The sequence below is a fragment of the Hyperolius riggenbachi genome, chromosome 9 (assembly GCF_040937935.1).
Source record: "Hyperolius riggenbachi isolate aHypRig1 chromosome 9, aHypRig1.pri, whole genome shotgun sequence".
Lineage (NCBI taxonomy): Eukaryota > Metazoa > Chordata > Amphibia > Anura > Hyperoliidae > Hyperolius > Hyperolius riggenbachi.
Genome location: NC_090654.1, coordinates 8296599 through 8311756, shown reverse-complemented (window position 1 = coordinate 8311756; position 15158 = coordinate 8296599). Strand labels below are relative to the sequence as shown.

The following is a 15158-nucleotide window of genomic DNA, read 5'->3' as shown; positions in this document are numbered from 1 at the left end:
TGTGGCATAATAATAGGATTCCAGGCACGGCAAGGCTACTCCACCTTTGTCTTTAGAAATGAGTAATGTATTGTAAGCAACTCTAGATTTTTTCTTAGCCCAGATGTATTTGGATAAAACTTTGCGCAAACTAGAAAAAAATGTTTTGGATACTAGGATAATAACTGACCTAAAGATATAAATGATTTTGGGAAGAATTTGCATTTTGAATGCAGCTATTCTGCCAAACCAGGAAAGTTCAAACTTGCACAAAGCTGCCATATCTGATTCAGTTTGTTTAATAAGAGGAGTATAATTTGTTTTAAATAAGTCAGCAGACCTTTGGGGAATTTGAATACCTAGATATGGTAGTGAATTTTTAGCCCAGGAGTAAGGAAAATTAGAGTTTATGTGACGTTTTGTGGGATCCTTAATATTAATTACAGATGTGGCGAACGGTTCCCGAACCGTTCGCCAGCGAACATCTCTTATTCCATGGGCCTCTTACTACTTCCGGGTCGCAATGACCCGGAGTAGTACGCCTGCGCTGCCCGGCGGAGCGCGTCCTAGATTGCGCTCCTGTTGCCGGGCACTCTCTGCGCATGTGCGTGATGTCATGAGTGACGTCACGCTCATGCGCAGAGAGTGCCCGGCAACAGGAGCGCGATCTAGGATGCGCTCCGCCGGGCAGCGCAGGCGTACTACTCCGGGTCATTGCGACCCGGAAGTAGTAAGAGGCCCAGAGCAGTTAGCCAGGCGAATGGTTCGGCCCATCACTAATAATAATGCCTAAAAGGAGCGACCTGGATTCATTTATTTTGTAAAAAGACACTTCAGAGAAAATGTTTAATGAGGACTGAACATGAGCTAATGAAGAAATAGGATCTTCCAAGGTAACTAGAACGTCATCCGCAAAAAGACTGATCTTATACTGCTCTCCCAGAACGTTAATCCCTTTAACTTGGGGGTCACTTCTCATTTTTTTCTGCCACAGTCTCCATGAGTAAAACAAAAATCAGTGGGGAGAGGGGGCAGCCCTGCCTCGTGCCGTTAGTAATTTTGAATTGTTTAGAGTTAAAACCAGAGTGTATCAGATTTTTTTCTGATTATTGGTGATCTGCAGAATCACCAATAATACTAGTATAGCTAGACACGGGACACCCAATGTGGTAATGTGTTTGGTGCAACAGTAATTGGAGAAGTTATCTCCCGAGAAGCGGGAGATACAGACACTACTGCAGCCAAGGATTCCCTGAGGAGCAGGGAACCAGACTGTACTGCAGCCAGTGGACCCCTGAGGGGCAGGGACCACTGACTGTGCCGCAAGATGATCTTCTGAGGAGGAGGAAATACAGACTGTACTGCATCCAAGAGTTCCCTGAGGAGCAGGGAATTCAGATAGTACTGCAGCCAGTGGACACCTGAAGAGCAGGGAACACTGACTGGGCTGCAAGAGTGATAACTGGTGGAATGAAAGATTATGATTGTACTGCAGCCAAGGATTCCCTGAGGAGCAGGGAATCAGACTGTACTGCAGTCAAGGATTCCCTGAGGAGCAGGGACCAGTGACTGTGCTGCAAGATGATCTCCTGAGGAGCAGGTGACCATAAGACTGTGCTTGCAGCTAATGAACACCTGAGGAGCAAGTGTCACAGACAGTACAGTAAGGCTGACCACCTAAGGGTTAGGTGACAGCCAGAAAGGTCAGACAAGCAAGGTCAGCAACATACGGACAGATAAAGTACAGAGACGGAAGACTGATTCGGTATCCAGGTACAGGCAATGTTGGCAACAGGTAATCAGATGGGCAGAAGTACCGAATCAGAGGACAGGAGAGTAGTCAGGAAAGCCAAAGATCATAACAGGTAACATATAATAACAATCCTAGTCTTAGGTGTGAAGTCCTTGGTTTCAACACCTGGGAACTAGTCTAACACATAAACAGTAGCAATGTAGCAATATCCTAGTCTTAGGTGTGAAGTCCTTGGTTTCAACACCTGGGAACTAGTCTACAGAGTGGTACACAAGTCTCACAATACAATAGTACTTTAAAGCTATCAACGGAATCTGACTAAGTGTGAATTCCGAGCTCCGGCTGGTTCTAACACACTGTGTGATCTGACTAGGGTCTGAGCGCTCACACGTAAGCATTCGCAACAGCAGACAACTTGCAACTGACAGGCAAGTCCTATAAATTACCCAAAGTGCTCCACAGCGCCGCCCCAGTCACTCAGCCACTCTGGAGCATAGCTGGAGTCAGCTGATTGGCTTGATCAGCTGACTCCCCTTCTACTAGCATAAAGGTCCTGTCGCCTGGCGTGCGCGCGTAGCTCTTAATCTGTGTGCACTAGAAGGACCAGGCGAACCAGCAGCATGTTGCTGCGTGGCAGAAGCCGCCGGCTGGAACGTGGAGATAGCCGCCATATCACTTGCCCATGCGGCGGCATCCCTGCTATTCATTACACAGAGACCACAACAGATGCCGCTGGATTTGAATACAAGGCTAAAATTGCATTGAGGATGTTACCTCTGAAACCAATTTTTTTTAGTGAAGCTTCCATAAAACCCCAATGAATTCTGTCAAAGGCTTTCTCTGCATCCAATGCAAGGAGCAGAGAAGGCCTTCGATTCAACTCGGCATATCTAATAAGATTAATAATTCTTCTTGTAGCCTCAGAGGATTGCCTAACTCTGGTAAAGCCAACCTGATCTTGATTGAGGAGTAAAGGTAGGATGTTAATAAGTCTGTTTGCTATTGTTTTGGCCAATAATTTAGTGTCCCCATTTAGGAGAGAAATAGACCCGTAGTTGGCTGGGCAGCTACCATCTGTGCCTGGTTTAAGAATAACAGTAATGTTTGCTAACTGAGCTTCTGCTGGCATTTTACTAGTACATATGTAATAGTTAAAAAGTTCTACTAGATGAGGGGCTAGTAAAAACTGGAATTGTCTAAAATATTCATTGGTGAAACCATCTGGACCTGGGGCTTTGTTTGGTTTCAGGGACTTAATATTTTGCAAAATCCCTTGTATGGTTATGGGAGCATTTAGCAGATCTAATTGTGAGGGAGAGAGTGACGGAAGAGAAATTGAACTTAGGAATTGGTTTATTGATAATTCAGATGGTTGAGGTGTGTTGGGATCTTCTTTTAAAGAGACACTGAAGCGAAAAAAAAAAATATGATATAGTGAATTGGTTGTGTACTATGAATAATTACTAGAAGATTAGCAGCAAATAAAATATTCTCATACTTTTATTTTCAGGTATATAGTGTATTTTCTAACATTGCATTATTCTATAATATGTGCAGATTACACAACACTCAGCATTCAAAATGAGTCTTTCAGAGCAGTCTGTGAAGTAATGACCTCTCCTCTGCCAGAGGAAAAGTAAACAGTACAATAACACTTGAGATAATAAAAGTCAGATAACAGCCCTCTCCACCACTAAACTTGGTCAGAGAGTTAATAGCTTTTTTGCATAGAGATAACAACTGGAGTTTCTTAACTCTTCCTGTACTGGAAACAATTAGACTGATGTATCGGATCTTAATGTTTTATTTCTTAGCTGTACTACACATACAAATCATAATATCATAATTTTTTTTTTCGCTTCAGTGTCTCTTTAAGTTATACAATTTGCCATAAAATTCACTAAAAGCGTCGGCTATATCTTTTGGATTCATAAGAATCTTCCCTGAGGAAGGATGAGAAAGGTGGGAGATTTTAGAATTAGTTTGTTTCCTTTTGAGTTGTTTGGCTAATAGGGAGCTTGCCTTGTTGCTTTGAGAATAATACAACAGTTTTCTTTTCTGAAGTAACAACTCATAGTTATATAATACAGCAGATCGTAGTTCTTGTCTCTTAGAGAAAAGCTCTGAAAGAATTGTGGCTGAGGGGTTTAACTTATGGTCTGATTCTAGTTGACTAATTTTTTGAAGAAGAGATGAGATTTTTGCAGTACAAACGTTTTTACATTTTGCACCATGTTGTATGCATATACCCCTCATGAATGCTTTAGTGACTGGATAGTGTAATGGTTAAGGGCTCTGCCTCTGACACGGGAGACCAGGGTTCGAATCTCAGCTCTGCCTGTTCAGTAAACCAGCACCTATTCAGCAGGAGACCTTGGGACCTTAGGACTCCTCTTTTTTTGTGTGTGAAATTATTGGTAATATTTAGATCATATTGTGGATGGGAGAATCTAGGGGCTTTCCCTTGGGCAAAGTGAGTTTCCTGCAAAAAAGGGATATCTGTATGAGTAGTTATGGCTTCTTTCCAGGCCAAGTGTCTTTTAAAGGCGGAATTCAATCCATGTGAATTTAAGGAGAGAAATTTCAAAACCATAACAGAAAGATATGAGGGCTCTTATAAACATTCAGAGGAATGTTATGTTGTAGCCATGTAATCGCAAGATAGATTAGTGACTGACCAGGCTTGTAAATAGAAGGAATGCCTAAAATGTGTACAAAGAATGAACTAAACAAAAATCTAACAAAACATGAGATACTGTGTGAACGTAACTACGTTAAGTGAAAGGCGCAACAGGTGAAGACAGATATAAACCTCTTCAGAGTCTTCACCTACAAACAAATCGCTACATGGGAACATCAGAACGAAAAGTAATAATACAGGATTAAATATTGGCCTGACATTGAGGATCAACGTTTAATCCAGCTCGAGCTGATTTTAGAAGCTGTGGTTGGTGGAGGAGGCGGAGGGATATTCCAGATCTTGAAAATTTTGAGGCCTTTTTCCAGGTTGTTAAAGAGTAACTGTCAGGCTGCAAAAGCTAATTTAAACCTCTATTCTCCTGTGTTAAACAGTTTAAAAGGAAGCCAAAAAGGCAATACTGAAGGTAAAAATCTCTCTTACTTTTGATGTGTGTTATTCCCAAGCTCTTAAAAGGACGAGAGGCCGCATACCATACTGCAAAGCATTCTGGGGCTGCTTCTCCCCACCTTGGGTCCAGGGACGGATCTAGAACAAGTTGCCCCAAGTTGCGCCTGGGGCAAGGTCAGGTTTTGGCGCCTAAAGTGCCATTCCCCATCCAAATTTTGCCGCCTTTTTAAGACTTCAACAAACTGCGCCTGGGGCAAGAGACCTGCTTGCCCCCCCCTAGATCCGTCCCTGCTTGGGTCCTCCCCTCGGCTGCTAGTGAGAAGTTACAGGCTCATATTACAGCAGCTTGTAATGCAGCCCAGCTCACAGCACTGAAAAATCACAGGGCAGAGTATACTGCATGAGTCCGCTATTGTTCCTAGCCACATGGCTAATTAATATTCACTGCACAGTAGTGTTGTCCATTAGGATCTTTTTTGTGAGTGGAATCATCAGGAAGCAGGCAGGACATGACGACACAATTGGCTTCATAGGAGACAGACAAACATGGAACCTGCCATGAGCTGTCAGGAGCATCATTCTCTGCAAATACTATATAAAAATTCTGTGAAATCCAAACGTGGACAGTGAAATGCATATGTAATGTAAGTACAGCCAATATTTAGCCATACCTCCCAACTTTTTGAGATGAGAAAGAGGGACACTTAAGCCATGCCCCTGACCACACCCCCGCCACAACCCTAGTCACGCATACCATAAAGATTTCATGAGAAAAATATGTTGTTTTATAAATCAAACCACACTGGTCCTTTCTATCCTGCTTCATTTCCTTCATATTAACATTTTAAAATTAGTAATATATCAATTTAAAGGATGGGAATTAAGTTTAGAGTCAATCAACCACATTTGTTAGTACAGAAATACATATATTTACATACAAAGAGGGACAAACTCCTGAAAGAGGGACAAATGAGAAGGAAAAAGGGACAGAGGGACAGGGCTGCCAAAGAGGGACTGTCCCTCCAAAAGAGGGACAGTTGGGAGCTATGATTTAGCTACTGATATATGTGTTTTTTTCTCTGAGACCCTATACCTAACAGCTCCTCTTTAATGAATGTGTGCTTCCCATCTCTCTGATTAACTTTGAGGGGAATGCCCATTTGTAAAGGATTTTCTTTTCTCTTAGGATCTTGGTAATGGGTTGAAGGGATCTTCTGTGAGAAAGAGTAGCTTGTGACAAATCCACAAACAGCTGTATATTATTAAATGGTGACGGAAGGCTGCCTTTTTCTTTCACCAGACGCAATAACTCCTCTTTTACATAAAAGTGCTGGAAATTAGCAATGACATCTCTGGGTATGCTGTCAGATAATGGGCTGAGGTCTGGGGAGCCTATGTGCTCTTTCTGTTATGATTTCCATGGCTGAAAGATTGGCAGAGCAGCTTTTAGGGCCCATTTCCACTATCGCGAATTCGCATGCGTTTTTCCGCATGCAAATTCGCATAGCAATACAAGTGAATGGGACTGTTTCCACTTGTCAGGTTTCCTTTGCGTTTTTCTGTGCAGAAAAAATTCGCATGGCAGAGCCATCAGAATTCGCATGCCGCATGCCGCTATGCGAATCGCATACAATGTATTTAATAGGAAATTCCCATGCGGGTGGGGTATGCGAATTTTCATGCGAATTCGCATAGAAACAATGGAAAATCACACCGGCACTGCCATGGTTAAATTCGCATACATCGTCACCCATGCGAATTCGCATGAAAATTCGCATAGTACCGCATGAGAAATTCGCATCCGCATGCAAATTTTTACCGTGACGATTCCCACCGCACAAGTGGAATTGCAGCCTTAGGGCCCGTTCACACTACACGCGTTTCCAGCCGCGTTTTGGAAACGCGTGCGGGTGGCCCGACACGCAGGGAATCAGACATTGCATAGAGTGCACTGTCTGATGTTCACACTTCATGCGTTCCGGACCTGTGCGGTCCGGGAACGCATGCTGCACGCAGATTTTACAAAAACGCGCGGCTGTCCCATTCACTTTTCAGTGATGGGATCAGCCACGCAACGCATACGAACGCGGATGGCGTGCGTTCGTACGCGTTGCGTTCTGCATGCGTGGCCGTCCGCGTTTTGCAGTCTGAACGGGCCCATAAGAGTTTAGTCAGAAAGGGTTTCATTTCATTTGGAAGAACATCTTCTGTAATCCCTCTAAACTTTAAATTATTCCTGCGATCTTCTATGTCAGCAGCCTTTCTTTTAAGTCACTGAACATCTGCTGCGTTGTTATCACTGGCATCAATAACTTTATTATGTTCAGATACCAGATCTGATATTTTCTCTTCATTAGCAGCAACTCTATCTCCCAGGGAAGAAAGAGCTATTTGCAGATTACTAGTTATTTGCTGCAGATCATTAGTGTGAGAGAGCTCTTAACAGAGATTGTTTAATGAAATTCTGAGTATCAGGCATATCCGATGCAGGGAATTCCTCTATAGAGGCACTGCAGGGGTTACTGTGTGAGGTAACTGCTGTTGGCCTACTTCTTCTTCCTTGTTTTCAAGCCTTGGTTTGGATTTGACAGGGCTCTGTGTGGATGAGGAATCTGATCCTGAGGAGAAATATGCTGACTGGATCTCTGCTGAACCTGTGTCACAGTTCTGCTGCAGATGACCCTTTTTAGAGTGTGGAGATCGGTCCCTGTAAGTCTGTTTCTGCTCTGGTGTGCTCTCAGGCTTGCTGCACCATCTTTACTAAATGTTTCCTCTCCTCTGCTGTATGTTTACAAAGATTTCAGGCAATTTCCGCGGCTTGTTAGTGTTATTTTTCTTATTAGGAGCGTCTGCTGCGGTCACCTCCATGTCCTCCATCTATGTGGGAGTTAGTGTTGTCCGGATCATAAACGATTCAGATCTTTGATCCGAATCTATTTTGTGAGTCGAATCATCCGAATCATCAAAATGAGTGATTCGGATCGCAAAGGGGGTGGAGCCATGAGCGACATGCCCCCTCTCAGCGGGCAGCGGGGTCCTGGAAGCAGAGCAGAGATGGATGCTCTGTTGGAGGGGAGCCAGCCTTGCAGGGACAGGTAGAGGGGACATGGGTGCCACTGCCAGATATGTGTAGAGCACACATACTGGCTATAACGTGCTGCTCATTATAGGCTGGCTGTTCCGTAGTTGTGCAAAGTGATCACATTGGAAACTTTTGGCACAGCTCAGTAACGTTACAGGCAGCGTGCTGGGCTAGGACAAGGCAGACACTGTGATTGCTGTGCAATATGATGTTCCTGCACTGCTCTAAACAGCTGCACTTCACTTCTGGGAATGCTTTGGGGAATGGGAGTTGGGAGTATACAGATGAACATGAAATACATGTAAAGCTATTGTATGATTGCAGCATGTGGGTATTGTGTGCAAACAAACATTTCTGCTCCCTGCTCGTCCCTCCTCCCTCCTCTGTCCACTCCCTGCCCTCTGTCCATCTTCTCCCCTTCTCTGTGTGTCCTCCCCCCTCCCCTTCTCCTGTCCTGCTAGTCATTTCACCCCCGAATGCTTCCCTTGTAAAATGATCCGATATTCGGATCAAAGATCCGGATCTTTTCAATGATCCGATTCGAATCATCCGGATCATTGAAAAGATCCGAACTTCGCATCTCTAGTGGGAGGTAGTGAGCTCTCAGCTCGGGCAGATAGTTGCTATGTGCCGCTTCAGAACTGTCAGGCCAGGAGCTCTGCACCTAGACCTCCATCCACCGGCGCAGCGGCCACGCCCCCCCACCTAAACAACTTTTGTTGTTATGTCTTCCGATTCTCTCCATGACTTAAGGTGGCCACACACGATACAATAAAATGATCCGATTTTACAGTAATTCGATAAAAATGATCGTGTCTCTCGAAAAAATCGAAAGCTTTTTTTTCATTCGACTGAAAAATCTGATCGGATTTCCCGTTTTTTTCGATTTAAAGGGACTCCGAGCTCAGAAAAAAAAGGAAAGTTGTACTCACCAGGGGCTTTCTCCAGCCCAGTGCTGGTCGGGAGGTCCCACACCAGCGTCCTGGCTCCTCTCCTTCTCCCCGCTCCGGAATGGCTGACAGGCCGCAGCCCGGGCGACACTCCGTACAGTGTCGGGCTGCAGCTTCCGCGTATGACGCGGATTACGTCACACGCCGACCGCCTCGCGTCATCACGGCGGCCGGCGTGAAAGTACTGCGCATGCGCGAACAAAGCGCGCATGCGCAGTACTTTCACGCCGGCCGCCGTGATGACGCGAGGCGGCCGGCGTGTGACGTAATCCGCGTCATATGCGGAAGGAGCAGCCCGACACTCGGGAGAGTGTCGCCCGGGCTGCGGCCTGTCAGCCATTCCGGAGCGGGGTGAAGAAGAGGAGCCAGGACGCCGGCGTGGGACCTCCCGACCAGCACTGGGCTGGAGAAAGCCCCTGGTGAGTACAACTTTCCTTTTTTTTCTGAGCTCGGAGTCCCTTTAAATCGATCCGGAATGCCAGATATTTCTCTTCAATTTCTACTAAAGATTGTATGGTGTGTGTTGGATTGTTCAATTATTAATATACACACCCTAGCAATTTTCTCTGAGTTTCCAATCATTTTCATCATAATTGAGGAAAAAATTGAACATAGGTGTGTGGTACATTGGTCATATTTTTGAAATGTTACAATCAGTCAGAAAAATTGATTGCAATTCTTAAATTGAACAGATATTTAAAAAATTGTATGGTGTGTGGCCACCTTTAGGCTCAACACACATCATACAATCTTGGTTGTACAGATTTACCAAATCTGTGTAGTATAAGGGCCAACAGATTGAAAATACCTTGAATGATTGATTGGATAAGCTCTTATACTACATGAAAGTGGTAAGATTGAACAACTAAGATTATATGGTGTGTGTTGAGCCTTACAGCGGACCGCACACAACTGGCATACCATAAAGCATTCATATTCAAAAGATGCAATTTTACCATTTAAACCACACTGGTCCCTTTTATCATAATTACTTTTTCTTCCTATTAACAGTTTAAAATTAGACTACCTATTTTACAATATTAAGCATTTAGATGTTTTAGAATTTTTAGGAGTTGTTTAAAATTTTCTACAGTTAACAAACGTGTAGGTACTGATGTAAGTGACTTCTGGTGCTTAGTAGGGTGCCCCCCGGGTCTCCAGAAGGATCTGCTCCATCACCAGATTCTACTTCCTCCCTCATTCATGTATAACTGTATGTTTTTTACTACTTTTTTATTATTATTGAGTCTTGTTGGATATAACATTTGTGAATATTATATAAAAATTTGTCATTTACAATACTACACTCTATTCAGCTCTGAGTAGTAGCCCACTACCAGGTCCAATTATTGTTCTATCATTGTGATTAATCCTTTAAAGCAGGGGTCTCAAACTCAATTTACCTGGGGGGCCGCATGAGGCAAAGTCAGGATGAGGCTGGGTCGCATAAGGAATTTCACAATCGCGGCGCATCGCCGCCTCTGCCCGCCCTTCTCACTCTTCCTTCTCAGAGAGGGGCGGGGAGAGGCAGCGATCCGTGTGGCGATTGACGTCAGGAGGGGCAGAGCTGAAGCTGAAAGCTCTGCCCCTTCCAGGAAATGCCGGAAAAGAGCCACAGCCCCTGAACAAGCATGCAGATCAGGTGCTCTGACTGAAGTCAAACTGGATTAGCAGCATGCTTGTTTCAGGTGTGTGATTCAGTCACTACTACAACCAAAGAGATCAGCAGCACTGCCAGGCAACTGGTATTGTTTAAAAGGAAACCTCCATATCCCTCTCAGTGTAGGTTCCCTTTAAGCATGATATACTGTACTGTAGTATGTTACGGTATATCTATGCAATGCTGAAATGGTTGTTGATTATTTTGAAGAAAAAAAAAAACAATAAAAATTATTGAAATAAATCAGTTAAAATGCAGAGAATCAAGTTCAGAGCCAATAAAAGACATTTTTCAGTAGAAAAATACATATATTTACATAGATCTATATTTCACTCCTGAAAAAGGGACACACGAGGAAGAAAGAGGGACAGTTAGGAGCTCTGCTATATGTAAAAGCTGTTAATGACATGGATACCATGCCTGCCGGACACTTTTACCTGCAGGCGTATATTTGTGGTTTATTCAGCGCCAGGGCTAGTTTTACCATCCATAAGGCACTGTAGGCACGTGCCTACAGGCGCCTGATAATGGAAAGGCAGCTCACTCCCCTCCCAGAGCTCCTCCCTCCTTCTATCCCTATGCAGAGTCCCGAGTAGAGTGTAAATGAGAGGTTACTCACCCAGCTCTCTGCATTCCACTGACGAGATCGCCCTTCAGTCGGGGGCACCACTAGCTACATAATACTGAGGGTACCTCTGGCTACCTAAAACTAAGGGGCACCTGTAGCTATGGCAACCAAGGGAAGTAAGGGTGAAGTGACAGCTGGGACGGCACAGCTCACATGCGGTGCGGTCAGCCGGGGGTTCCTAGGTTCATGGAGGGGGAAGTCTAAGGTTATAGGACATCTGTGCCTATAGGCTTCTGTGAGGTAATTCCGGGCCTATTTGGTGCAATGCTGCTGTGAGCCCCAGCACATCAGGGGGACTAAAGATATAAAAGCATTTTTACGAAATATAAGAAGAGATTCTGTTGACTATTCTGTATCAGATTTTTTTTTTTTTAGATAACAATTAGGGAGAGTCAATGAGATGCAATTCATTTTCAGTTGATGTAAAATGTATGCTAATTGTATGCAAATGTATTCAGCTTGGAAACAGGCCGTTTAGAAGCGGCAGCCTCTGGAATGGATTGCACGTTGCATACATTTTCATCAACTCTGAATTATCAGCATATCATTGACAGTGTTGCTTGCATATTTTTGCATCAAAAAAGCCATTTTCGATTTCAATAAAAATGTTCTCAAAAATAGCTTGTATTTTTGCGGTTTTACAGCGAAAAGAGTAAAAATGCAGAAAAACAATAAAATGTACCGCATAAATGTGAAAAAAAATCAACATTTTACTGTGAAGGTTCGTGGAAAACGCAAAAAATAAAACTTATTTTCGATGGCATTTTCATTCGATTGTCGACTTTAACATTATTTTTGCAAAAATGAATAAGAAAACAATATTGTCATTTTCGCTTATCACTGCTCATTGACCATCCCTTATAAACATAATAAAGACTTAAAATATTGAAATGTTATATTATACAGGGGAAGATTGATTGGAGGGGAAATAATAAACTGTTGACCCATAAAACCAACTAGAATTTGTGTCAGTAGGAGTGGCTATCAAACAAGGCTGAAGGACCAATGACCTTGAAGGTCTTAGAAGAGAGTCAAAGAGTTAACCAGTGTTATTGCCTTGCGTAATGTGGAGAGAAGGACCAAGGAGGATGGAAGGAGGAAGAGAGACTCGATAGGTGGAAGAACAATGCATAGACTCACCATTAGTGAGTCCCACAGTTTACCTTCTGCAAATCAGCATCCAGCTGATCCCAGCACCGGGCCATCCAATTAACTTGTCAGATGTTAGGGTGTGTACAGGAATCCAACTTTGATTGGCCAATTTTACCACTTCCATGTAGTTCAAGAGCTTAGCTACACCATCTGCTCATACTATTCATAATCTGTTGGCCCTCATACACATCAAAGTGGAAAAATTGGCCAAAGAAGGACCTATAAAAATTAAATGTGTGTATGCACCCTAGAAGATCTACCATAACCGTCAATAATTAAAGGGTGAAACAAAGATGCCCAGATTAACTAACCTGGGACTTCTTCCAGCCTCCTGTATTCCTTCAGGTCTGCTGCCTGCCTCGACCTTAGCCTGTGACCCTGATTACGCCTGTGTGCCGCCTGACTCGACCTTAGCCTGTGACCCTGATTACACCTGTGTGCCGCCTGACTCGACCTTAGCCTGTGATCCCAATTACACCTGTATGCCGCCTGACTCGACCTTAGCCTGTGATCCCAATTACACCTGTGTGCCGCCTGACTCGACCTTAGCCTGTGACCCTGATTACACCTGTGTGCCGCCTGCCTCGACCTTAGCCTGTGACCCTGATTACACCTGTATGCCGCCTGCCTCGAACTTAGCCTGTGACCCTGATTATTATGCCTGTGTTCCTTGACCTTAGTTTTTGATATTATATTAATTACTCCTTCGCCATCTGTCTGAATGCAGTTCCTCCTGTTCTCTTCAGTCACCAGTGGGGCAATCTCAGGGGTTGTGACCTTGTAATTACACTTACGAGGCAACAAAGTTGTCCGTCGCCCACTAGGGGTGGTGGCCCATCATCCCTCGGAGGGCGCTCTGGTGAAGACCCATGGCTACATAGACTCAACACCTTGGGAGAGCCAACGCCAACTACATGTGACTGGGCAACATGGTCTGCCTGACATCGCAAGCCGTAACATAATGGCTGGCACCATGTTTCATTCTAAGCTCTTTTAAAGCTACACATTAAAATGGAGCACCGAAAAGCATAGCAAGCATACTGTGCAAAGAAAGCAACAGTCCACTGGTGTTCAATTCACTTTTTCTCCTAACTTTTCTCCTAGGAGATAATTTAACGCTTCTCAAACCACAAAAACAAAAATAAATTTATATTTATGTGGGTTTTTTTTAGGTTTTTATGCAGGTATACTTTGGAATCCTGGATAAATTGGCAGTAGCTGATCGCCATCTGTTACTTATTAACTTGTCTTCCAGTGACAATGTGCAGAAATTACATCTCATCTCACAGAAGAGCCACAGTTCCAACATGGGTCATCTCCTGCTGGCGTACACTCTACTCCTCTACGTTCTTTCCCCGGTTACTGGAGACCTCCTCATTGAAGGACTGAGAAACCTCCAAGTAAGTCTCATCTCCTACCGATGTACACTCTGCTCCTCTATGTTCTGTCTCCGGTTACTGGAGACTTCCTCATTGAAGGACTGAGAAACCTACAGGTAAGTCTCATCTCCTGCCGATGTACACTCTGCTCCTCTATGTTCTCTCCCCGGTTACTGGAGACTTCCTCATTGAAGGACTGAGAAACCTCCAGGTAAGTCTCATCTCCTGCAGATGTACACTCTACTCCTCTACGTTCTTTCCCCGGTTACTGGAGACCTCCTCATTGAAGGACTGAGAAACCTCCAGGTAAGTCTCATCTCCTGCCGGTGTGCTCTCTGCTACTCTATGTTCTGTCCCTGGTTACTGGAGACGTCCTCATTGAAGAACTGAGAGACCTCCAGGTAAGTCTCAACTCCTGCCGATGTACACTCTGCTCCTCTATGTTCTGTCCCCGGTTACTGGAAACTTCCTCATTGAAGGACTGAGAAACCTCCAGGTAAGTTTCATCTCCTGCCGGTGTGCTCTCTGCTCCTCTATGTTCTGTCCCCGGTTACTGGAGACTTCCTCATTGAAGGACTGAGAAACCTCCAGGTAAGTCTCACCTCCTGCTGGTGTACTCCCTGCTGCTCTATGTTCTGTCCCCGGTTACTGGAGACTTGCTGATTGAAGGACTGAGAAACCTTCAGGTAAGTCTCATCTCCTGCTGATGTACTTCCTGCTGCTCTATGTTCTGTCCCCGGTTACTGGAGACTTCCTCATTGAAGGACTGAGAAACCTCCAGGTAAGTCTCATCTCCTTCTGGTGTACACCCTGCTGCTCTATGTTCTGTCCCCGGTTACTGGAGACTTCTTAATTGAAGGACTGAGAGACCTCCAGGTAAGTCTCATCTCCTGCTGGTGTACTCTCTGCTGCTCTATGTTCTGTCCCTAGTGACTGGGGATTTCCTCGCACTTTACCTGTCAGTGTCATCAACGTACAAGTGCCCCATGTAGTTGCCGGCGTAACGTGGGTGCATGTGTCATGTCACAAAGAGAATAACTTTGCACCAGTCTTCTGCTGTCCAGTCGTACTAATTGTTCTTCACTGTCATTTTCGAGACAAATTCCAAAAGTCTTCACCTCACTGTGTGTGCAGATGCACTCACACCCGCCTGATGCCAATATTGAGCAAGCTTGGCACTGGTAGGGACAACTTAATTCTGTTGATCATAGCAAAGAAATGAACAGCGCTACTTAAAAACAGATGAGTGCTTACCTGCAAAAAAGTGCACACCCCACTCATGGGATTCAAATACACAATGAGCATACACGACCTGTCTACCACTTGGAGGATGTTAGTTTCACTAACAATTTGCAATTTGTTAGGTACTTGTCCCTCCCACTGTCGAAGAAGTCTTTCCTCCATGGGAGGGGACCTAACACTAACTAAATTCTACCTATGCATATGCATAGCCTGGGCGCGCTACCAGTAAAATTGAGAATTGCGCA

The 15158-nt window shown here is 44.4% G+C and overlaps 1 protein-coding gene across 1 annotated transcript in view; it reads left to right on the top strand.

The window, feature by feature from the left end:
* LOC137532380 (inter-alpha-trypsin inhibitor heavy chain H3-like) overlaps window positions 1-15158 on the top strand; it is a 241768-nt gene that overhangs the window by 49689 nt on the left and 176921 nt on the right. The window contains exon 2 of the mRNA XM_068252813.1: window positions 13548-13692. Coding sequence (XP_068108914.1) covers window positions 13600-13692 — 93 coding nt within the window. The 5' untranslated portion in view covers window positions 13548-13599. The remainder of the gene's footprint in view (window positions 1-13547; window positions 13693-15158) is intronic.